Raw genomic sequence first — 26375 nt, forward strand, 5'->3', positions numbered from 1 at the left:
AAAATGGAATATGCCAACATTTGAGGACATGTTTATTTTCAATTGGCATACATTAAATCAAGGAAATTAGAAATGCCAATTTAGGCTTTGGCATTCTCTTGAAGCACTTTAGGGCAATCTAGGTTTAAGTTGTAAGTTTAGCTAAGATTTTAAGGATACTTAGATAGTTAATCTAGGTATATTTTATTTATGCTAAATCTTGCCATGATTGTTTGCCCATCATATGCCATGACATCATGTCTAGTTTTTGCATTCATGTTTTATTATGGAAAATCCAAAAATACCATGTCATGACATTCATACATCATGTAGTAATAGGATATTTTCTTTTGAAAATTATTTTCTTTTGATGTATGTCATAACATAATCATGCATTAAGTTTAATTCCTTGTAATTAAGGACGAATGACATTTAACGACACTTATTGACAAGTGACATCCTGGGTGGATGTCTAATATCTCTAAAATGCCTAGATAGATATGCATGATCCCTAGAATAGGGCAAAACCAAATTTTACATCTCACAAAGACCTCTAAGATGACTTGTATGTGTTTTGTCCACAATAGATACAAGTGAGATGTTAGGAAGATGAACAAAACTCAAGATGTTGATTTAATGCATTCTTTTGAGTTTTAGGTTCATCAAAACACATAGTTATGTGTTTTCCCATCATTGGGAAAGCTAATGTACAAGTCATGTGCATTAAGCCCAAGGAATGTGATGGGATATTGGTTTTGAAAATGTTTTTAAAATGTTTTTGGAAAACCTTGGTGAAGGCTATCTTTTGATAGTAATCACCATTGAATAGTTAGACACAAACTTGAAGAAAAACACTAAAGTTTTTGCAAGTTTTCAAGTTTATGTCAATCTTTGAAAATATGATGTATTTTCATAGAAAACTATTTTTCTTTGATAGTATATGCCCTAAATAATGTCTACACGAAATTTCATGATTTTTAGATTTTTGTAAAATTTTCTAGGGGTTTCTGAAGTTGACTGAAATGGAATTTCAGCAACTATCAGAGCTCTGATCGATCCATGGATCGATTGGAGTGCCCGAATCGATCCGTGGATCGATTCAGAAGGCAAGTCTCCCGCGAGCAGAAGCTCGCTGGATCGATCAGCCGATCGATCCAGGTAGTCTGAATCGATCAGTGGATCGATTCAGAAAGGTTCAATCGATTGGAACCCAACTCCAATCGATCCAAGTTGCTGATTTTGGCTGGGAAGGCTTGATTTCAGCATCTTTGAACCTCTTTGAGTCTAGGTAACCATTCCAAACCCCTAAAATACATTTGTATCCATAAAAAGGGTGTTTTCATATGAAAACAAGGATGAGTTGGTTAAGGAAGGCTAAGTTGAAGTTTAGGTTGAGGTGTGTTTCAAATTTTGAATATTTGAACCTCAAAACTTCTAAATTTGGGTTTCCTAATGTTTTAGGGATTCCAAGTCATTGTTTGACAGAAGTTACCACCATGTCTTTAGGGGGAGGGACTCTTTAAAGACATGAAAATTATTTTTCATGAACCTTGGAAGGTGGTTAACCTTCTGTTGTGAACTTGCTCAAGGTTGAGCATTTAAACTTGAAATGGGGAGAAATGGGGAGTGGATATCCTCATTATTTCAAGTGGACACTCAAGTGGTAGATAATGCTCAAGGTTGGGTAGTTGTCTACATTGAGGGAGAAGTTAAGGATAAATGAAGGGTATGGGACCTTCATTATCGTGTTGATCACAACGAGTGATGTTGTGAACAACGATGAGCAACTCTTCAGGGGGAGAGTCTTCAACAAATGGATTTGTTGAAGTGTGCCCAGAATTGGAGCATAGGTTGATGTGTGTCCAACGATGGGTTGATGTGTGCCAATAGGGGGAGAATGTATGGTTAAGCTTAGACCTTCATTACCTATGGGAAGGTCATAGGGGGAGAATGAAAGGACTCATGAAAGGGAGTAAGTTAGGCTTTCATTACCTAGAGGGAGTTTGCCCTCTTAGGGGAGAATGAAGAGCTTAATTTATGCTTTCATTACCTAGTGGCATGAAGAAGGAGGCTATGGGATTAGCCTAACTTACATATGGGATTGTAAGTGTTATTGTGGTATTGTCAAACATCAAAAGGGGAGATTGTTGGTGCGATAACCCTCCGAAGGTTGACTGGGTAACCAAGGTGAGTCTTGGTTTGGGTTTAGATGTTTTGATAAGATATTGATTGAAGAAGAGTCAAGTAGGTCGAGGTTGATTGGATACTTGATGGGAAGTCCTAACTGGGATGTTAGGCAAAATGAAAGACCTAGTGAGTGAAGCTAGGCGTTTGAAAGTCTGGTGAGTGAAGTCAGAAGAAAAGTCAGTGAGTGAAGCCAGGCGGATGAAAGTCCTAGTGGTGAAGCTATGCGATGGAAATCCGTGAGTGAAGCCGGTGAAAGTCCTAGTGGTGAAGCTAGGCGGATGGAAAACCTAGTGAGTGAAGCTAGGTGAAAGTCCCGTGAGTGAAGCCGGGAAGGAAAATCCAGATGGATCGAGGATGATCGGACATCTGGTGCTAGGAAGTCCAAGTAGGTCAAAGGATTGTTGGATACTTGGCATGAAAGAAAAGTCCAAGTAGGTCAAAGGATTGTCGGATACTTGACACAGAGAAAAGTCCAAGTGGGTCGAAGGATTGACCGGACACTTGGTAAGGGAGTCCTAGCAGGTCGAGGAGTGACTAAATGCTAGGCATGACATACCAACAGTCGAGGTTGACCGGATGTTGGTTTGGGAGGTTTGGGACTTGGTTTTGGACAAAATCCAAGTCTTTGGATCGATCGATGGATCGATCCGAGCTCTGATCGTCGGTGGATCGATCCGCACTGCCCCGTGACGAGCCTGCGGATCGATCCGTGGATCGATCAGAGGTCCCAATCGATGGATCGATTGGGACGCCTGCTGTCAGAGCGCCGGATCGATCCGTGGATCGATCCGAGGCGTTCGAGGAGCGCCCGGATCGATCCGTGGATCGATCCAAAGCCTCCCCGATCGATTGGGAACATTCGAATCGATCGGGATCCGACCGTTGGCGTCGATAAAGGCCGCAGGCGTTCATTTCCTTCGGTATCTCTTCACTGTTTCATCTCAGATCTTCGCCAGCTCCTCCACAGCACTCTCAAAGCTCGTGATCGCCAGTTCTTGAAGGTTCTTGGAAGCTCTCCGAGTCAAGAGGCGGATCAAAGGCAAGAAGAGAAGCTAGGGTTAGGGTTTTCTGCATTCATTGTAAGCTTTGTGCTTGTATTTTGTTTCCCTTTCCTTCATCTTGTACCGAGAGTCTTGTAGGGCTTCTCCGCCCTCGGTAGTTACCGAAAAGGAGTGTTTCATAGTGGAGGGTGCGTGCGTGGTGTGGATCCTTGAATTAGTCACCTCTTGTGAGGTGGATACCAAGTAAAACCAACCGTGTTAGCGTTGTGTGTTTGTTTCTGTATTTTCCGCTGCACATCTTTGAAGGAACAAGCAACGCTGAGCAACGAGCGAACGTTACGAGCTATTCACCCCCCCTCTAGCTACTTTTGGTCCTAACATAAAATATTTAAGGGTGTTTTTTTGTTTTTGTTTCCAAGTGGTACTCTGTTGACAATTTACTTGAATTCGGAATGCCCTTTTAATTTTTAGAAAAAAAATTTATTTACAAAGATGGTTGTTTAAACATATAATTCCACTTATTAATTATAATTATGACATCCATTAAACTAGGGATGACAATTTTACTCAAATTCGATGGAGGATCCGACATCCGATCCGAATGGAGGAGAGTATGTAGAGACTATCAATACCCGATACCCGACCCGAATACTCGATTAAATAATATATATACATATATTAAAGAAAATTTCCTTTTTCTTAAATCAATTTATTATTTTTTGTTGATATTAGTAGGCCTATATAGATGTTTAATCTATTTTTTTTAATTATATTTATATATATATATATATATATATATATATATATATATATATATATTAATAGGATGTTAATTTTAATATATTTTTGTTGAATGATAATAGCTCGATAGAAAGAAGAAACATTACACGTATAGAATATATTTGGTCCTTTAATGGATATGGATATACCCATTGGATATTCTATACCCGATGAGTATAAATATGGAGGATATAGAATATGATCTGAACCCGACCCATTGTCATCCCTACAACATTAAACAAAACCCACATATGAGATTTTTGAATAAAAATTCGACGTGTTTGCTAAATTAAACCAGAAGGCTTTAGGTGTCAATTGCAAAAAAGTGAAAACTTTGAATACAATTGAAAAAAAAACTTGAAATAGTTGGATATTTTGCTCAATAAATACTATAAAATCAAGAAAAATGAAAAGGAAGCAAATTAATTAGAAGAAGTAGCGCAAATTTATCTACGGCCGCCCATCTCTCCGACCGCTCTGTGCACTTTCTTCCCTTCTCTCTGTCTACCGTCGCCGACGACGCCGCCCCGCGGCCTTCTCATCTCTCTTTCTCCACCTCGATCTGCTGCCTTCCGAGGAGCGAATTATTGTTCTTTGCATCTTCGATCTCTCCGCCTCGACGTCGTGGGTCGTCGCTCCGACGCGTCGGTCGCCTTGGTAGCCCTATTGGTTGATCCCCTTCAGGGCGGAGGTCTTGGAGATTTCAGACCAAGGGATTAAATGCGGGATTCGTTTTATTGTCGGAAGATTCCGACCTGTCGATCGATCAGGCATTACTTGGGAAATTAGGGTTTTGTGTGTTTCTTGAAGATGCCGAGGTGTTCGCAGCAACGGACGCGTAAGCAATCGAGTGACCGGTCGGACTCCGAGGAGGGGGAGAGCCTCCGGGAGAGGATAACCAGAGAGGAGGAGGCCGTGGGGAGTTTGGCGCCTAGGGTGTCTTGGGATTCAGAGCCGGAGAAACGGAGATCCGTGCACGAGCATTCGGGGAAAGAGATTCTGTACAGTAGCAATGGAGACGCCTTGAGTGAGAAGAAGCGTAAAGCCAGAGAGGACAAACAGGTGGTTGTTGCTGATCGGTGGAACGATGGCCAGGAGAATGATGAGAAGTGGTCAAAAGGTGAGGATTTTGGTCAGTTGTAGTGTGATAGTTCCTGCAATAATTAAATTTACATGGCAAACATATTCGTTGTCTTCCGTGTAACTTGTTAAGCAAGAACGAAATTCTATCATCATATTTATCTGGAAAAATTGTATCAGAGGTAGAAGCAGGTGCAGTGATAGAGCATGTTTCTTGACACTCTAAGTATTGTGGTCTTTGCCACATGTGCAAATGTTCTTATGATTGCAAGCACTATAAGGTATGAGATGATGTTTACTAGTTTTTGATGACTCGTTGGAATGGAAGGTATCCAGTCCATACATTCGGATGAGACAAGGAATCAAACTACTGACAAGGCCAAAAGTGCTGAAATTTAGCTACACTGCCATAGAGTTTTTTCCCCCCCATTTAACTGTTTACTTTGGAAGATAAATACTCAATTTGAGTAATCTTAACTTATCTTGACCACCAGCTTGTGGATGCACTCTTTATCTAGGTCTTACTAGTCTTGTTGGTTGTTGGGTTCTTGCACATATTATGAAATTATAATAGCATGTAGTTATTGTTGAAGTGGTTTTCTTTCATGAATTTTGGTCAAAACTGTTTGACGTTGTATCATATTTGGTTAAAACTACCATAATAGTGCTGGAACTAGACTATTTTGGAATAAAAATATAGGATATACATGCATTTGATATTTCTCCAACATGGGGCACTTTTTTGATGATAACGAGGACAACAGCGTCCTTTTGATTTTTGCACAAAATAAATAATAGAAGTTTCAACATTAAATTGAAATATTTATCCTGTTATTTGTTCCTTCTTGTTAAATTATTCCTTTAATTGGACAAACTGATGTGAGAAAATGAAATATAATAGTCAGTCTAGTCTTTTTTTTGTTGATAACTTGATAATAAAACCTAGTTCGTGTTTATTTTAATTGGTTGAATCCTCTTCTTCCATTGTTCACTAGAAAACCAAGCCATCGGGTCTCAAAGCTGAAAGCGGGCTTGCTTAGGTTTCCTTTGTCATGGTAGCATCGACTTCCTCCTCTCCTACCATTTCTTATCCTGCACTTTCTTCTCCATGCGTGGGCACTTAGAGGTTCTTCGACTCCCTTTGTTGTCCCCAATACATTGCTTCGCTCAAATATAATATAATTAATTGTTTTTCTATATGTTTCCATTTATTTATTTTTCTCCCTTTCGATGGTGTGAAATTCCCATATGTGCATGGTTAATGTATCTCTTAGACTTTGTATGATAGAAAGAGCAACTTTCAGAGACTTACTATGTTCTTATTCGGTTGAGTTATGAGATTTACATAAAGGATAACTCACTGAAATAAGAACTCCTCTTATACATTTTTGTTCAAGTAAATAAAGGAAAGCTCCTAGAAATTAAAACTCCCCTCCACTCTTATGGGTTTAATAAGGGTAAATATGTCCTTGGGTTATGACTATGTGGGGGTATGTTAGGCGAGTCAGAGTCAGGTTGAGGAGTCTTATGCTTCTCTTGAAATAAATTAGCTTGCATGAGTTGCCTTATGAGAAAAAATAAAAAAGTATATGAAAAATCTTCCCGACTCAATCAATGGTTTGGATATGGACCCAACATTTCAAATACCTGGTTGAATCCTAGGTAGCCAACTCGATCACGACTCTAATTTCAAATGCTGAAAGTAACCTTTAATTTAAGGTACAAATTAAAAGGGCGCTCCTTATTTTCGTTATTATCAAAAGAATGGCCCATGTTGAAAAAAATATCAAAAGGTGTCTATCCTTTTTTTCCATCCCAAATACATTTGCTCCAACACTATTATAGTAGTTTTAGACCAAAATTGTTCTGAACACTTTTGATTAAGCTTCTCTATGTTGTGGCAGTTTTGACCAAAACCACTATAGGTTGTAGCAACAATAATGGACCACTAAGGTAAAAGGAGTGATTTGGTATAAAATTTAGTATGAGATGTTGTTTTAATATTTTTTTCAACACAGTAACCTTTTGATAATAACGAAAATAAAAGACGCCCTTTTGATTTTTGCTCTTTAATTGATTTAATATTCCACTTAAATTTATAACATAATTATCTTTTCACTGAAACAACAAAATCCCAAATCACCAGCTCGATGCTTTCCTTTCTTTTTCTTATTTGGTTTAATCCTCCTTCTATGCTGCCTTCATTCTTCTGTCACAGCGCAGTTGGCCTCGACGTAGTCTCTAATTTCCGCGAACCAACATCTAAATATTCCCTTGACAACCTTTAATTTGCCTTTATCTTTCTTCAATTTCATTCCCTTCACCTCTCACCCGGAATTCGTCCATCTCTACCTCCTAGGCTGAGTTCATAAATGAATTGTGCATACATTGTCCGTTCTTTATTATTTGTAAACCCATTTGAGTTTTGGTACCCTTATGGTTCCTGATGAGAAATAGAAGTGAATTACCCTTTGTCTATCTGGTTAGGTACCTTATTTGAACGAACTCTTAGGAAAGCTTGTTTGTTATGACCAACTCCAAAGTTTCCTTTAGTGTGCCCTTTACCTTCCATTATCTTGATTGTTTTGGGTAAATTCTAAACAACACTCCAAAATGGTTTGGATGCTCATGCACCTTTTGCTGCACTGGCCCCATAGTTGATGTGGCTAATTATCTCATCTAGAGAGATTTCCAATTTAGCATTTTTTTGAAAAATATATATTTATTCCATGGAGGAACTGTTCTAGGGTCAAATCTAAAATGATGTAATGACTTGTCAGTCTTATAGAGTATTACATGTACAACAATACACCCTAACAACCCAATTAGATTGTTGCACTAAACTATGGTTTGTTATTTGGCAATTAAAAAAAGAAAATACAACAAAGTACTTAAACATTGGCAAGGAAGTCCTGGTGTGAAGTGTACTTATCGTTCTTTAAATTGCTGTGACATCTTAGTAATATTATTTAATTATGGGAATCTTCACTATTTTTTTCTCCTTATTCTTAGACGATGACGACGACGATGATGAATATGAGGAACTTGGTGAGCGAAACCAACTCCTAGGATTTATGTTTGGAAATGTTGATAACCTTGGTGATCTAGATGCTGACTATCTAGATGAGGTAATGCTATCCACTTCTGAGCCTTGTTTTGGGGTTGTCTACTTTGAATATTTAGTGAAGCTTTTAGTAACTTAAATGTGCTTTATCATATCCTTGGGCACATAATGTCTTTCTATTGTGCTTTTCCTCTTCTATTGAACTTTTCAGCACTATGGATTTTATGGCATACTTTAATATGCACATTTTTGCTGGATGGAGTTATTACCAAAAGCATAATTAGTTGGTTTAAATATGTCATATATGAAAAACATTTTTTTTTTTTTACTTTCTTTAGGATGCAAAGGAACATCTTTCTGCATTGGCTGACAAGCTTGGCTCATCTCTTACTGACATTGATGTGAGTTCCCTATACTATGTTATCAGTTGTAGATTGTTTATTGCAATCCCTTGCATGCATAATAATTCTTTGTCATATATATATTTATATATATATATATATAGTTTTAATTATTAATTCGTTTTATGTTCTGTAGTTGATTAAATCATCACCAGCACCATCTGTTTCTTCTGAACAAGGTCAGTGTTTCTGAAGAAAATTAGCTTGTATATTCATTTTTTGCATGCAAATATTTTCACTAGGATAAATTTAAGTATTATTGTTGACATTGTTTCTGAATTCTAATTGATTTTCTGTAGTACTACATGATAGAATTTTTTGTTGTTGTGCCTATAGTTGTCCTTCAGTAGAAATGCATGGTGAGAGAGTTGCATGTTCTATCACTACCACCACCACCATCATCATGAAGATGTGTTTGTCCCAATTATTCATGCTTACCTATATGAATTGTACCACTCCATTGAGCTCTACGTACTCTAAAACACTAGTGATATTCAAGTCAACTGAAATAATTTTTATTGCATTACCTAAATTTTCGGTATCTCTCTATCCCCTACACTCACTATTCCAATAAAATTAAGATATATTGGTTGCCTTTGAACATGTCCATATCTCAATACATTTTCTCTTATTTAGTCTTTTAATCAGCTGTTTGGGTACACCTAATTGCTTTCCTTATCCTTTCTAATACTCCCGCATATCCATCTTAGATTTTTTATCCCCAAAATCCTAACACACTAATCCAAAAGTATGACAGGCGATTTCATGGTCTTGTAAAATTATTTCTGTAACACAAGGGATACTTGAGTCATGACAATCACTTAAGACTTTAGACGTTCCTCTCTATTTTAACCACTGACTCTATTTCGTTAATAATATCATGACGAACGCCTCCTTGTTGAGTATTAGGTCCAAGATATCTCAACTCTTTTAAGAATTTATGCCCAGCCATCGTATTTCTATGATTCTTTTCTTATTGTTGAAACTGCAATTTCAATTCTACTTAACTATGATTGAACATGTAGGCATTTTCTGTCTTATTGTGACTTAGGCACATGGTTTTTAGGTTCAATATAGTCTTGCATACTGACATTAACTTATTGCTTTTATGTTTCAATTATTTGTTCCATCAAATCTGCACCCTTTGCAGTAATTAGGCAAAGGAAGTTTATCTAAGAAGATAATTAAAGGATAATTTTTCTTCTTGCTATAAAATACCAAAATGAAACTGGCACCTTCAAGCAATTTGACTCATATATTGTTTTGCAATGCTTTTAGATTATGATGAAAAGGCTGAAGATGCTATTGATTATGAAGATATTGATGAACAATATGATGGGCCAGAGGTTGAAGCCACAACAGAAGAAGATCTCTTGCTTCCAAGGAAAGAATACCTCTCTTCGAGTTCATTATTGGTCTCTTTGGATCAAAAGAACTCTATATTTGATGAGGAAAATTATGATGAGGATGAAGAAATAGTAAAAGATAACGCGTTAGTTGATGATAATATTGAAAATGGAATATCCACTTCATCAGGTTATTACTTCTTTGATTGTAATATTACTTCTTCCTAATTTCTAACAGAGCTATTAGCCTTTTGGACACAAATTCTTTTGTTCATATTTATGCTTTATAGCTATGATTGTTGTTGTTTTGTCATCTTACTTCGTGGAGCATATTAATTGAAGAATACACCAAGATATATTAGGTCAATGTCACACAGTTATTTTGTCAATGTGAGGTATAGTGATTGTTTGGCAATGATAAGTTTCAAATAATAACCAATATTTTGAGTGGCCTTTAGGATTGAATTTCTTTTTTCAGGACATGGGAGTATCTTGATTTGATTCCCTAACTATCTTACACACATTAATAACATATGCAGGGAGGAAATGGAAACCACTTGTACAACACCTCTAAAGAGTTAAAATTTTAGGCACATATATACTACAACATACACACACAGTTTCATATTTGTTCTCTTATTCAATTAGTTCAACCTTGTTTATCGAATTACAATATTATAGCCAATTTTGTTTTGAAACTGCTTGATCTAGAATGTGAGCTCTTAGTCATGATTACAAAATCCCCCCTTCTATATTATATTTTTTGAACTCAGATTGTTAGAGATGGGCTGGATCATTAGTAATGGAGGGTGAGATTCTCACCTTCTTGTTAAGACTGAGCTTATATTGGAATTGGACTAATTCTTTCTAGAACATTTGTTTGGTTCGTGTGCTTACTGATATATGGATGTTCCGAAGATGATCTTGCTCCTAACTTGTGAACCCTTTCCTCTTTAGACTGCTTAGACAAATAAGCAGTTACTTTCTGTACTAGACTCTGAATGCACCTACTCATAATGTTTATTTGTAGTTTTCTCTTTTATCAAATTTCACTTGTTATTTCAGCTTAGCATTCAGGTTTGATTTCTGTGACAGCGATTCCTCCTGACAACAACTTGGCTTCTGCCATGTCTTCAGAGGAAGATGCTGATACTTTTGAATTGGATGATCTAGAGGTAGTTTGTCTGCAAATTAAGTTAACATCATTTTCGCATCTTTCTCGTTTCCTTATCTCACCTTGATTCTTTAGTGATGGCTTATGTCAAATATTGCCTATACTCATCAAAATAACCAAAAAAAAAAAAAATCTAGGTATCACATACCAATAATATATCATATTCTATAATGGAACATCCCTTATTATATGCTATTTACATGCCAAATATAGTTCTCGAACTCTTATTAAACAATCTCTTGCAGTTTTTCTAATAATGGCCATCAAATATTATTGTCACCTTCTATGGTTGTACTCATTGTTTTTTTATTCTACTTGTTTTTATGATTTCATAGGAACAACCTGCAAGTGAACAAGAAAAGATAGGGTCTCGTGCTGATACATCCCTTCCAGTGCTATGTGTTGAGGATGGTATGGTGATCTTGAGGTTCTCTGAAATGTTTGGTATACATGAAGCTGTAAGAAGACCGGAAAGAAAAAGTCATCAGAAGCGCCCGATAGGTAAAAGATGTTGATTTTGTAATCTTCGATATTTCCCTCACCTGCTGTCTGTTTGTTTCCTGTGAAAATGAAGGGAAATTAAAATGGAATTCTACACATCCTTTGTGGTTCTTATGGTTTATTTGTCCAGCATAGTTCAAATGGTGAATTTTATAGCAATGCATCCATGTCATATGCTGACATAATTTGGATTGGCTTAAGAGAGTAGGTAGTTGAATGACAGTGGACAAGGGTGGAAAGCACATACATCTCAAGGAGCAGAAGTTGGAATCACAATCAATACATGGTTGTACCAGTATGCTTTGGCTGAAACCATGCAGACCGGGATTGTCAGACCTTGGTTAAGACATTGGCTACACCTTAAATGAATCACCTTGTAGCTTTAGTTTTCCCGTACAATAGTGGAAAACATTAATTCTCTCACTTTCAAGGAATTAATATTTTAGTTCGCACAATTGTAGGTATGGTTTCTTTTCTTGCAAGGTAAAATGCAGGGAAAATTTCAATTCACCCTCCAAGTTTTACTAGCTTTTTCAAATTGCTTCCCAGAGTTTTAATATTTTCAAGTATGCCCTAGAGTTTAAAAAGTTTTGCCATTCTACCCCCTAGCTACTGATACCCTTTAATTGATTTAATGGAACTATGGTAATGTTTTCATCTTTAATGAAATGAGACCACATGTTTGCCATACTAAATAATTTAATAGTGTTTTGAAGTTGGGGGGGGGGTACTATGATTTACTTCTCAAGCTTTGGGACTGCAATTTGATGATTTAAAACACTCAGGGGTATTTTGTAAAATCAAACAAACCTCGGCTAGTGAAAGATATGGTGTTCTTTCGTATTTGATAGTTTTGAATACTATTTCAGGAAGCCACTGTGAGTGTCTGGAAGTTTTGATCAACTTTATAATATTTGTATTAGGCTTGTGGATTTCTATACTGCTCCATGGACTTGTGTATTACACAGCAAAATTAATTCTATTATCTGAAAGCGAAATTCAGATGACTCGTTCTATGTACTTGGTTTCCTAAAACATTCATCTCTGGCAATGGATGGTTACTTGTACAGGCTTGAATTTGATATTTCATTACTGTGGTGCACAACTTGTTGAGATCAGCCTGACTCAACACACATAATTCTTGTTCTTGATGCCATCTATTTTTACTTTTGCAATAACTATTCCTTTATAGTTTCAACCTGCAATCTTGAATGACAATCATTTTTTTTGTCTACTAAATACTTGCAGAGCGTGTAAGAATGTTGGATGTTTCTGATTTTGTTGAAGAAGATGAGGAAGTCTTTTTGAGAAGCTGTTCTAAAGATTTAATTATTGCCAAGAATACTCATTCTACTCTTGTTGCCTTTGATGATCTTGTGGAAGAAGTGTCTGACATAGCTCATGAGAAACTTGATGACACATATCTTTGTGCTCAGCCAATGAAGGATATTACAACGAATATGTTGGTTGGGCGAACTCCAGTACTTACGGATCTTTATCCTTTTGATCAACATGACTGGGAAAATAACATTATTTGGGGAAATTCTCCTGAAGCTAGCCATGACTGTTCAGATAACTGTATCGCAGCTGAAGCTGAAGTTGAGACAAACTATGTCACAGCTGAATCAGAAGGATTTTGGCAGAGAAATGCTGAAGCTGCTGATAAGGATCCTGATTTGCTGAAGGATCCTCTTTTAGTAGAATCATTTGGTTCCAGAAGTTTTTCAATCCCAAGATTTAATAAAGCTTGTGATGTGACATGTCTGCCACAATCAAACGGTTCAGAATTGAATTCTAAAAGGGTTCTCTTGAGTTCTACAGAATCTGTGACTGATAAAAGGTCTGAGGCTGTTAGCAAAGATGGTGTTTTGGGACGGCTGAACAAACTCTCTTCACTCAATAAAGAATTCCTAGAGAGTTCTTGGTTAGACCATATCATCTGGGATTCTGATGAAAATATTCCGAAGCCCAAGCTTATCCTTGATCTTCAGGATGATCAAATGCTTTTTGAGATTTTGGATTACACTGTAAGCGATCAGTTGTCTCATGCAGGTGCCATGATCATCAGCCGTCCGCAGTCTTCCATGGAAGACTCTCTCGATCTTCATATTCAAGCAATTACTACTGCTGGTCGATTTAACATCTCTAATGACAAATACTACTCAAATCGAAAAACATCTCAGCAAACAAAATCACATGCTAAAAAGCGTTCTGTAACATATATGAAAGTCATGCATTCTTTGCCTGCATTGAAGTTGCAAACCATGAAGCCCAAGTTGAGCAAGTAAGAAGATGCTTCTTCCTTTTGTTTGCTTTGTTTCATGATTTTACCTGGACATATCTTATTTCTTTAAGTTGTTTAGATAGGTGTTTGATATTTCTTGTTATTTTCTGATGGTATATCTGACTTACTAACGGAGGATAAATATGGCAGTTCTTATGCAGTGGTTTTCTTTGTGTGATTTATTCATGTTGAACAATGTAGAATAATAGATTAAATACCACTGATTTATTTTTTATTTTGGAGAGTGTTATTTGATCAATTTAATAAATACGATTGCATCAATGGTTAATATACAGTTTACATGTTTATAGCTGCTTGCTTGATGCTTTATATATCGTACTATATTATTTTATTTTTGGAGGTGGTTATAGCACTGAGATTTGAAGCACCAATGTGTACCAATAAATTGAGCTACTAAATAGTAGTAATCTATTTATAACTAAACTCCATCCTTAGACACGGTAATAAATTTAAGAATGTCAATCCTACACATCTTTTAGCCTACTTTCTAGTTAAGTTGTTGATTACTTTTAAGTGATTCTTGTATCTGTAAATGAGGCTAAGGACACTAAAAATCTCAAGCTAGAGATTTTTAACACATTCACTCTTCCACAAATGATGCATGTTCTTAGATGTTAATTTGACATCATAGATAGTTTCATTGGGAATTGACTTGCTGTCAATGTAGGAACTAGAAAACAATTAGATGTTCCATATGGACTGATTTTGATATTATTTTACACTCATGAAGTTCTAACTTGTCTCCCAAATGGTTTTATTTTCAATTGAATATATTATTGTTTCAAGCGTGATGTAATTTTTCTATTTACCAATACAACTGACCTTTCTTGTTATAAGCTGTGCATTTCCTGCTGAAAATTTCTGTGCAACTGGGATGTCTTATTTATAATATGACAGTTTGTGCATCCAACTGGCTTTATGATTCTTAGTAAATAACGCTTCAGACACATTCCTTTATGTTTTTCTGTGCTAAACTGTAGCTTCATTCTTCTATACACTGAGACTTTACAGTTCTGCAGTAAGGATATCGCAAATTTTCATAGGCCTAAAGCCTTATGGTATCCACATTACAACGAAGCTGCTGCTAAAGCACAAGGAGTACCTTGTTCTCAGGGGCCAATGAAGGTGGTTTTGATGAGCCTTGGAGGGAAAGCTATCAAACTTAATGTAAATGCAGAGGAAATGCTGCTATCTGTCAAATTGCGAGCATCAAAGAAATTTGGTTAGTTAATCTCTGTGTAAGCTTGATAAATTTGTAGCATATTTAAGTGACCTTTGCATTCCAGTAATGCTTCCTAGAGATATTCTGGATGAAACCAGCCAATAGGAATTGGATTAAGAGAAAAGAAAGAACTAGTGGAAAGGTGATGGAAAATTTAAAAGGACAAGTGACCACTGATTTGTTTGATGGGATATTTTGTAAAGGCGTCTGATATGTTGGCACTAAAAAAGATATTTGTTTTGAAGAGTGTCCAAAGGAAGGTTGCATGTAAAAGGACATTAGTTAAATTGTATATTAGTACCTGCCACAGATTTCTCATAACCAGCTTAGAACCTTGCATGTGTAAGCCATTGCATATTTTAATCTGTTGTCCTGCTGCTGTTCATTGCCCTTTTTGATTTCTCTGACTCTTATTTTCAACTATTTTTCTCAAGGCCTCTATATGATCAAAACTCTCATTATTATTTTTTCTTGATGCAACATTTGATATGTAATTGGTTCTGAAATTAATGAATGTTTTTCCCCTTCCAGATATCAAACCAACTGAAAAATTTAAGATACTTTATTCTGGAAGAGAGCTAGAAGATGATATGACTCTCGCTGCCCAAGGTATATGTCCGAATTCTATGCTTCATCTTGTGTGCACTAGGATACACTTGTGGTCAAAGGCGCAAAAGATGCCTGGAGAGAATAGACCTCTGAGGCCTCCTGGGGCATTCAAGAAAAAATCCGAGCTTTCTGTAAAGGATGGGCATATCTTTCTTTTGGAGTAAGTACTCCTTCAATCTATGACTAATTTATGCAATTCACTTCTACTCTGTAGCTTTTGTACTCCGTTAGTCCTATGCAGCATTTGTTTTACTGATAGTGGAATTGGCTATAATCCCATTTCTGTCTCTTGCCTCTTAACTTAATCCAGTATTTGTGATGGTTTGCTTGGCATTCGTCCTTATCCAGATACTGTGAAGAAAGACCGTTGCTTTTGGGCAATGTTGGGATGGGTGCTAGGTTCTGCACATATTATCAGAAAACATCACCTGGTGATCAAACTGCCTCATCATTGCGAAATGGTAACAATGGCCTGGGAACTCTCCTCCCTCTTGATCCTGCTGACAAATCTCCCTTTCTTGGCGATATCGGTCAGGGATGCAGTCAGTCATGCCTTGAAACAAATATGTACCGTGCACCTATATTTCCTCATAAATTATCATCAACAGACTTTCTTTTGGTTCGCTCGGCAAAGGGAATGCTTTCTCTTAGGCGGATAGACAAATTATATGTAGTTGGACAGCAAGTACGTTTTTTTGTTTTTACTTTTCCAACAGTAGGTTTCTGGTTATGTTTACTTTTTAATGAAACTGTTCAATTTTGTTCTATCTCGTTATATTATTTTGAGGATTACTCATAAAGTGTCAAATATTAAACCTTGGTAGGCTGAAGCCAAAACCAAATTACAGTCAGTAGATAGAACTTGAGCAAAAAATAAAGTTTAGAGGATATTAAAGGTAGTAAAGATGTTCATGTGAGAAGAAAATAATATCATCTCCATTTTCTTTTCTTTTTTTATGTAATGGCAAACTGATTTCTCTAGTTAAAATTTCTTGGTAGTGAAGGCCTCAATGACCAAACTTTATTTTTTTTCATAAATCTGATTGAGATTATTTGGCATGAATTATGTTTCAATTAAATTAATTCTGTGGTTTGAGTTACCTTCAATAATGTATACATATATTTATTTATTTTGGTTTAAAGGGGTTCCCATTTAATTATGCTCATACTTTAAGAATTTCATTTGCCAGTATATCATTTTATTAGGACTTAAAAACAGAAACTACTATCTCTTGGTTAAGGCGTTATGCCAAAAATGTTTATTGGCCACAAAAAATCTCAAAGACTAGCACTTCATCTCTTTTGCCAAATAAGGCATTTTCACTACAATGATCAACCTTTATTGCAATATGATGCATTTTGTTTAACTCAATTAGAACACTTGAGCTTTGATGGTCTTTAAATTCAATTGAATGGTGAATTAAATTAATCATAGTGAATTTTATCACACAAATTAACTTTGCCTCTGAGGACTATTGCAGCGTTCTTATATTCACATTTCAACCAATGTTCTGGAGGTTTCCTTATGGTGGATCTAGATTATCCACCTCGTTACAGGTGTACTGAGATTGAGTCTATGGACATTTTGATGTGACAATTCAACATTTTTGTAAATAAAAGAAATTGATTCCTTTTTTTCGTAGACACCTAAACTTAAAAATGAAATTTATGCAATTCAAAGGCATATTTCTTTAACAACAAATCTACAATTTGTTATTTAAATGAATCACATAAATCTGCACATGTATAGATCTTGACATAGATAGCAGTCTTGAGACATAGTTGGCTTCCTAATTGATGACTCTCTCTAATCGTTTCCATGTATTCCATTTGATCAATCTTTTCTGTACGCATCCATGCAATTTGCCATCTTAATAGCAAGTTGGCAACACAAGATGGACCATGCTTTGTGATCTAAGGAGAGTTGCACTACTAGAATTCCTACATTTGGCTGCCACTTGGACTTTGCCTAATAATTACCATCACCAAGTCAAAACCCATTGTCCCATCTGGCATGGTACCAAGCTTTTGATGCATCATTTTCTTAGTTTGAATGGCAAACTCGAGCATATTATTGTTTCACATAATAGGATGTTGTGGTTGCTTCTTGAGCAGACATCATCATCTCACCACCCCCCCTTCACCTTTCCTCCCTTATCCTTACTTAAATTGGCTTTGAAGTAGAATGGACCAGCAACGGTTCTAGATAATCTTGTGTTGGTGACAGTTTCACTTTGTGCATGAAGGAAAGTGTGGTAAATGGCTAGTACTGGAAAATTTGAGACTATATATCGACCTGTAATTTAACCAAAGTTTGTGAGCAAACTTGATAGCTTGGTAAAAGATTGTTTGTTTATTCAAATGCATAAAGTATGAAAAATAAACAAGCTTGAACATATTTTAAACTTAACGAGATAAGAATTTATGAGCTCAACTCATTAACAAACTTCTCTACAAGCTTATCTGGAGCTCCCTTATGGTCTTGTTTACCAAAACATCTATGAAATGAATTTGTAATATGTTATTATATTATTGGGTGTTTTACAAATTATGAGAGTTTTCTAAATTATGTCCCATAATTGTTGCATGTCATGTCACAATGATCTTTTTCAACTCCAGATGTATGGAAAAGTATGATGCAAATTGTATGACAGCTTGTATTTGGGAAAAAGATGGGATCAATATGAAATGAACATTGGCAAATATTTGAAATCAGGGTTTATGTATTTCTGCAGTTCTCTTTGTTTATTGCTATTTTTCTATCATGATGTTTTTCTTTGTTAAATTTCCATATTAACTATCAAATAATGTGCCCAAGATATTAGGACAAGAAAATGAATTATTTTTTTGAATCCTTTATTTCTTCTGGTTTGTTTCAACTGGATTCACAAAGTCCAACATTCGTTTCTCTTTAGGAACCTCATATGGAAGTGATGTCTCCAGGAACAAAAAATGTTCAGACATATCTTGTTAATAGAATGATAGTACACATATACAGGGAATTTCATGCAAAAGAGAGGCCTGGCATCCTCCCATATATTCGAGCTGATGAATTGTCAGGTCAGTTCCCAGGCCTTACAGATGCGTTTCTGCGAAAAAGGTTGAAACATTGTGCTGATTTAAAGGTTAGTAGCAATGTCAAAAAATGTGAATCTGGTGGACTGTTTCTATCTAGTCATGTTCAATATTGGTTTTACCAAAGTTATGACATTTCTAAATTTCAATCACCTTTTCCAGAAAGGATCTAATGGGGAGTTGCTTTGGGTGAAGAAGGGTGATTTTCGCATTCCATCAGAGGAAGAGCTGAGGAGGATGGTGTCACCTGAGAATGTAAGTTTGCTTGCATGCTTCTCTTTTTAGTACTATATCTGTGTCAAAGATTACTCAGTTTACTATGTCTGTCTTTAACCTTTTTCCACTGTGATGGTAGGTTTATTCACTTGTTAGTTGACCTTTGTATTTGTTGTATCAGGCAGATCCATTATTAAATATTTGATATTATTTTACTGCATAACTTCAGGTTTGCTCATATGAAAGTATGCAAGCTGGTCTTTATCGCCTTAAACAATTGGGTATTAGTAGGCTCACTCACCCTGTTGGCCTTTCTTCTGCAATGAATCAACTTCCTGATGAAGCTATTGCTCTAGCTGCTGCATCACACATTGAGAGGGAATTGCAGATAACCTCATGGAATCTTACAAGCAACTTTGTTGCATGCACAAATCAGGTCTGCCTTTCTTTAACATGGATCCTTGCTGTGAACATAAAATAAGATGGCACATTTCCTCTACCTCAAATAATTGAGAAATAGTTAATAATATTGTTCTACTCCATATATGGATTACTGGGATTACCGAGGCAAATAGGTTTATCTCACAATTTGTTTCCTTCAAATATCTTAGATAACAAATACATAGTTTTGGTTGAAACAACCATAATCCATTTTGTGTAGCCTCTGTATCACCAGTATCATACTATCTAGGCTCTTTTCGAATTTTTCTAATTAAGATACAGAAACTGTGCAACCACAATTAGCTCTCGTTTCTGTCCATATAAGCAAACTGCTAATGTCTGTCAGCATCCTGATGTGCAACTTTTTAAAGTGAGTTTGATATCAATATACTGTAGTGTGGTTTTTGCCGTCTTTTGATGCCAGGTACCTTGACTATTTTTTCACCAAGTTATGGACTAATCTATATCTTTAAAACTTTGCTGAATGTTATTATTCTAGCTAGTCATGATTGTTATACTGAAGAGTCTGCTTTGATCTGAATATTCTGGATTGACTGATCCCAAATTTTACCGCTAAACAAGAATCTTCGCTGTTTGGATTTCTTTACTATGTTATATTCAGGCATCACATCTTCTTAATTTTGTTGATTTCTTGTTAGGACCGAGAAAATATCGAGCGGTTGGAAATTACTGGTGTTGGGGATCCTTCTGGCCGGGGGCTTGGATTTAGCTATGTGCGTGTGACACCAAAGGCTCCTATTTCTTCTGCAATCTCTAAGAAAAAGGCTGCTGCTGCTCGAGGGAGTTCAACAGTGACCGGGACTGATGCTGATCTTCGGAGACTGAGCATGGATGCAGCACGTGAGGTATTGTCCCCATGTATCTGAATTGTGTAGCATTGTTTTTTCTCACTAGTTATGACTATGTGAGTCCTTTGCACAACAGGATCTATTGGTTGTTCTAAGATGTGCAACTTCTGGTAGTTGTTGATCACCAAAGGCTTAACATGATTGTTAAAAACAACTTTATTTTTTAATGGGAATATTGGTTCTGTTCTTACTTGTCACTTTTAAAGAAATTTGTTGCTACTTAGTTAGCTGCCATTCATCTTATTGTTTTAGACATCTTTCTAATATTTTTATTCCATTTGTAGATCCTCTTAAAATTCAATGTTCTTGAAGAGCAAATTGATAAGCTAACTAGGTGGCATCGAATTGCTTTAGTACGGAAACTATCTAGTGAGCAAGCTGCTGCAGGAGTCAAAGTAGATGCTACAACACTGAATAAATTTGCTCGTGGGCAGAGAATGTCTTTTCTTCAGCTACAGCAGCAAACTAGAGAAAAATGTCAGGAAATTTGGGACCGACAAGTTCAAAGCCTATCTGCTGCTGATGGTGATGAAAATGACAGTGATTCTGAAGCAAATAGTGATCTAGATTCATTTGCTGGGGACCTTGAGAATTTGCTGGATGCTGAGGAATGTGAGGAAGAGGATGATGGTAATACCGACATGAGAGAAAAAGCAGATGGGGTTAAGGGTCTCAAAATGCGAAAGTGTCAACCTCAAAGTCAAACAGAAGAAGAAATTGAAGATGACAAAGCTGAAGCAGCTATGATACACAGACTGCTTGAAGGTAAGAACAAGATGAATGGCTGGGAAGTAAAATGTTACTCATAACAGTGCTGATCACTTGACCACAGTCCTTGCATGACAGCTTTCTACTTTTTGCTCAGTCAATATAAGCTGACATATTGTTTATATGTGCTAAACTTGGCTTATGATTTGTCTTGTTTAACATGAAGATAGATAGTTCTTTTTAGGTAAGTTGATATCTATGGAATGATCACTGAAGTAGAATGTACTCGTGATAATAATAGGATGTGATTCAAGGACTGGACATGTACTAGGTCACTTTCTAATCTAGTTTCCAATGGTTGTGGCTATTTATTGCAAGATACAATCAGTAGGAAGCTTGGGTCCATGGTGTTTAACATTATTATTTGGCCAATTCTTTGTTGGTACAATAAGTGTCATCATGTTGGAACCACCAGAGAAGGAGGTTATTTGTTGCCGTGATGAATTAGTAGCTTAAGGAGGATCAATGTTGACTTTTTCAATCCCTTTTTGTAATGTACAATGTAGATTCTTTTCTCCCTAGGAAGGTAGACTCCCAAACCACATATTAATCCTGAAGTGACCTTAGTAGATCATTGGAAACTAAGGCACTTAGGAAGTCATGCTGACCTTGTATTATCTTGGAGAAAAGCAAATCGAATGTATTCTTCAGTCTAACAAGCTTTCCTGAGAACTGACAGGGCACTTCAGCTTCTTCTTTAACTCTTTCTATAGGATCTTCCTCAGAGTTTTGATCACTATATTTTGATCACAATATTTCCTGGAGTTTCCCCCCTTTTGCAGAATGTCACCAACATTTCAAAATTGAGTTGAAGTTCTATTTTGATCACTATAGGAGCCTGAAGATGCTGTCATTTACATTTATATTTTTAGTGGCAGCTAAAACGTATGTCAATGTATGTGCGGTTTAAACAAACAATTGAACATGCATAAAAGGATTTATGGAGCACTAAATGCTATATTTTTGCTACAATGTTATATTCCCATGATGAACAATTATGGGCATGTGTGCTCTATATCTGACCAATTCTTACATTGAACTGCATATCAATCTTTATTTTTTGGTTGATGGGAACGAAATACTCAGGCATTGATGACTAAAGCTAGACACACAAGTGCAGATGTTTTACTAATACCTGATGTAGTTATGTCACTTATGTGCAGATGATGGAGATGAAATAAAAAGAAAAAAAAAGAAATCTATTGGAATGGATGGTGGTTCAGATTTAGTTCTGGAGCATGCTGATTCCAAGAAAACAAGCACTGCTGACAGCTTGTTTATTTCCAAAGACACGTTAAAAGAATCTAAAGAGGTACTTATTGGACGACACAATCTCATTGCATACTTATTACCATATTGGACTGGATAACTATTCACGGGATACTGTGATTCAGCTCATGATGGTGTTCTGTGTAATTTTGGCTGTATTACTAATTCACTGGCATAATGCAGGTTGAGAAACTTCACAGTAAAAAAAAGATTTTTGCCAAGTTAAAACCCAAAAAGGGTAATGAGGTTAGCGAGGATGTATCAACGGGACTAGTAAAAAGAAAAGGTCCTGCAGCAAAAGATGGGATGAAGGTAGTAAGTGTTAACTTGGCATGCAGGGTATCTCTTGGGTATTTTGATTGTTTAAGTTCCATTTTTAGGTTTGATAATATCTTAACTTAGCATATAGACCACATCTACTTGTTTCAATTATTTTGGTTAAGAAATCCTATCAAGCACTTTCATAAGCCATGTTAGATGATGCTTTTTTTCAATGGCAGAATAAGATCTATGTTGTCTGGGCCAAATAGTTGGGACTGATTTCTTCTCGCCATCGTTGTTAGATGATATTCCTTTCTATATTTTTAAGCTTAAGGCCCAATAGCATTTGGGGAATCCTTTTGTTTTTTTTTTTTGAAAAAAAGTTGGTTTCATTTGGCTAGAAATAGAAATGAGAAGAAAAAGGGGTTCTCGTCAAATTAACCATTAGACTAAATTTGAGTTTTTAGAAACGCCTTCCAATTCCTCTAAGAAACCACTCATGACCTTTGGAAACTCCTTTCAATTCCTCTAGAAACTACTCATGACCCTTTTAAAAGTAAATTTTGCTTTTAAGAGCTCAAAAAATAGTCTCAATAACGAAATTTGTTGTCTGTTGAACTGTTTGTTGATTATTCCTTTATTTGATTATCCCTTTTCTTAGTTAATTTGCGTGCTGTATGAACCAAAGCAATTTCTGTTGCAACTTTATTACATATCACATTCAAGTATGATTGTATTTAGATTTACTTCTGTACTTTGCATACTGAAGCAAAATGCTTTCTTGTTGACTGCCAATATGATAAAGGAAATATTCATTTGTATTAATATGAGAGTACACAAATGATGACTACTGGGCAATTTTATATGGCCTTAATACTAACCTCAAGTAGTTGCTCATGTTGTGCTGCATAAAGGTAAATTTTCTTGAAATAACCATTTATTCCAATCCTTAATGATTTTATTAGGCAAAAGAAGATTTCCATGTCTGCAGATCTATTCTTTAGCTTTATGGATTTTTATCCATATATTTTCTCTTAGGTTATATATTCCTGACACTTGAACAAATTGCATCACAATGCTAAAAGTCTGTTGTTCTTATGCTACTCCAAGGCAGATGCTAGTTCCTAATAAATTCATGGATAATTTATCTAAGGCGCCCTAGCAAATCTTAGTTGCATATTGTGACTTTATTCAAACATCTTAACTGACATATTTCCTGCTATGCTTTGCTGCATCAGGTTGTCAAGGAAAAAAAACCAAGTGATAAACCAGTGAGAGAAAGTTTTGTTTGTGGTGCCTGTGGTCAGGTGTGTGCATGATTGATAATTGTGCTTTGTGTGATATAGCTATTATTTTAATCACTGATGATTCTGTGTAAGCAGCTTGGGCACATGCGTACCAACAAGAACTGCCCGAAATATGGAGAAGAACCAGAATCCTCAGAACTAGAAAGTATTTCTGCTAAACCTAGTCATTCAGACATTGCAACTCGGTTTCAAGCAAAAACAGCAGGCAAAAAGATGACTTTCAAAGTCAGTGAGGGAGATGCACCAGAAACCATGGAGAAAGGTGGACTAAAGATGCAAGGAAAAGTAATTCCAGTAAAGTTCAAGTGTGGCCCTAGCGACAAGCCATCAGGGAAAAACTTAGCCGAGGCTAATTCTTTTAAGAAACAAAGAACAGAAGTGCATGCTGAGACTAAATCATCATTGAAGATCAATAAGATAATAATATCTAATAAAGTAAAGGCTGAGGATGCTCATCAGGAAAAGCTGAGGCCTTCTGTAGTAATACGGCCGCCTGTTGACACAGAGAATGATCCGCCTCGAAAGAAAATAATTATTAAACAGCCAAAAGTCACAACTGCAGAGCCCTCCAAACATGAATTTGATACTGAAATGGATTATGATTTTAGAAAGACCAAAAAAATTGCTGAATTATCAAGTTTTGATAGACAAAGAAGGCCAGAGAATCAATGGTTTGCTGAAGAGACAAGTAAGAGATATCAAAGTTTCGGCAAGAGATCATTGGAGGAGGTAGATAAAAGGAGAAGTAAAGAGAACATAATAGAAGAAAAATCTAGGAGGCGAATAGAGGAGGAAATAGCACATGAAGAGCGCCAGCGACGGCTGGAGTCTAGAAGGTATGAAGAGGAAATTAGAATGGAGGAATTAAGGAAGGCAAAGAAGAAGAAGAAGAAGAAAAAGGCAAAACCAGATTTTAGAGATGAATATTTATTGGAGTCTCGGCCATACAAAAATGATAGAAGGATGCCTGAAAGGGATCGAGCAGCAAAAAGGAGGGCTATTGTAGAATCAGGACAGATGGAGTATGTGCCATTAGCTAAACGCCGTAGAGGAGGAGAGGTAATCAAGCAATTAACTTACATTAAGATGCATAGTCTCATCACCTGTATCCTTTTGACAATATGGATTTTTTCTATTTGTGTTTGTTTATGAGAAAATGTCATTCCTTGTTCAATTCATTTCTATCTAACCTACTAAAAAGGTATTGCGAAATCGTATAAATAGAATTTTTATAGATATAATATATAAATATTTCTATCTTAGGGACTAGCAATTTAATGGAATTGTGCATGTCCATGTTGACCTTGTCGACCAATCCAGCAACGCCTACAGTGGATTTGTGCGTTTTCCCCATTTTATTCCTTTGTCTAAATCAATTTTTTTTTTATAACAATAAACAATTGGATGCAACTGTAGTATTTGAATTATTATCCTTTGTTTGCACAAAAATTTAACTCCTCTTTTTCTTGCAGGTGGAACTTGCAAATATATTGGAGAGCATTGTTGAAAATCTGAAGGATAAGATTGAAGTATCATACCTATTCCTCAAACCCGTTACAAAGAAAGAAGCTCCTGACTATCTGGAGATCATTGATCATCCTATGGACCTATCCACAATAAGAGGCAAGGTTAGAAACTTGGAGTACAAATCCAGGGAGGATTTCAGGCATGATGTGTGGCAAATAACTTTCAATGCACACCTGTACAATGAGGGACGAAACCCAACCATTCCTCCACTGGCCGATGACCTTCTAGAGTTGTGTGACGACTTGTTGCTTCAAAGACACGAGGAATTAAGTGAGGCCGAAGAGGCATTGTAGATCAGGAATGCAGAAGAAGATTCGTTCTGTAATTTCAATAACCAAAAGTTTAGTCTAGTTTAGTCGCATGTAATTTAGCTAGTCCTTTAATTATAAGTTGCTCCTTGATCAGATGATGGGGGCATTGTTTTGTTTATTTGGTGTACAAAGTCGTCCAAGTCATCATCATGTAACCCATGAAAAGAGAGCATTTGTAACATTAGAATTGTTGAATGGATAAGGGGAAAAAAAACTTCTTTAAGATCCTATTTCTAGAGATCTCCATTATTTACAAAATAAAACAATTGATTGATTGATTGCCAACAATGATGTTTGACATTAAACCAAACTGTATCATTAATGGTAGACACTGGTGTAAGTGGACTCAAGTGTTTTCTGAGAAGGTTTTTTTTTTTTGGGTTTGCTTGCGGTGTTTTTCTGCATGCCAAACACACGTCAATTGCAACAATGTCGTGTGATAGTTCCTGCATGTCTGAGAATTATCTTATTAGCAATATGCATGTCGTGTGATAGTTCCTGCAACAATGAAATTCACATGTATCAAACATATTCTTGGTCTTCTGTGTGACCAGTTAAGCTAGAAGAAAATTCTGTCACCATATTTATCTGGAAAAACTCTATTAGCCATGGAAGTAGGTGCAGTGATAAAGCATGTTTCTTGGTGGCAAAATGTGAATGCGTTTGCCCTCAATGTTTTCGT

General features: G+C 36.2%; 1 protein-coding gene across 2 annotated transcripts; it reads left to right on the top strand.

Moving 5' to 3' along the window:
* The first annotated feature begins 4365 nt into the window (after nucleotides 1–4365).
* LOC122040594 (transcription initiation factor TFIID subunit 1-like) lies at nucleotides 4366–25916 on the top strand. Of its 2 annotated transcripts, XM_042599953.1 has the most exons (21): nucleotides 4366–5067; nucleotides 8040–8155; nucleotides 8430–8492; nucleotides 8629–8671; nucleotides 9771–10028; nucleotides 10934–11013; nucleotides 11348–11513; nucleotides 12762–13797; nucleotides 14838–15040; nucleotides 15572–15809; nucleotides 15998–16334; nucleotides 18565–18774; nucleotides 18887–18979; nucleotides 19170–19376; nucleotides 20041–20247; nucleotides 20535–21015; nucleotides 22182–22330; nucleotides 22471–22599; nucleotides 23787–23855; nucleotides 23931–24914; nucleotides 25328–25916. In XM_042599953.1, the coding sequence occupies exons 1-21, from the start codon at nucleotides 4758–4760 to the stop codon at nucleotides 25673–25675; spliced, it is 5727 nt and encodes a 1908-aa protein (XP_042455887.1). In that variant the 5' UTR covers nucleotides 4366–4757; the 3' UTR covers nucleotides 25676–25916. The 2 variants fall into 2 exon arrangements, with proteins under 2 accessions (XP_042455887.1, XP_042455888.1); XM_042599954.1 differs by lacking the exons at nucleotides 4366–5067; nucleotides 8040–8155; nucleotides 8430–8492; nucleotides 8629–8671 and having other exon boundaries at nucleotides 9899–10028; nucleotides 10904–11013.
* Nucleotides 25917–26375: the final 459 nt, after the last annotated feature.

This window comes from Zingiber officinale, chromosome 2A, assembly GCF_018446385.1.
Source record: "Zingiber officinale cultivar Zhangliang chromosome 2A, Zo_v1.1, whole genome shotgun sequence".
Lineage (NCBI taxonomy): Eukaryota > Viridiplantae > Streptophyta > Magnoliopsida > Zingiberales > Zingiberaceae > Zingiber > Zingiber officinale.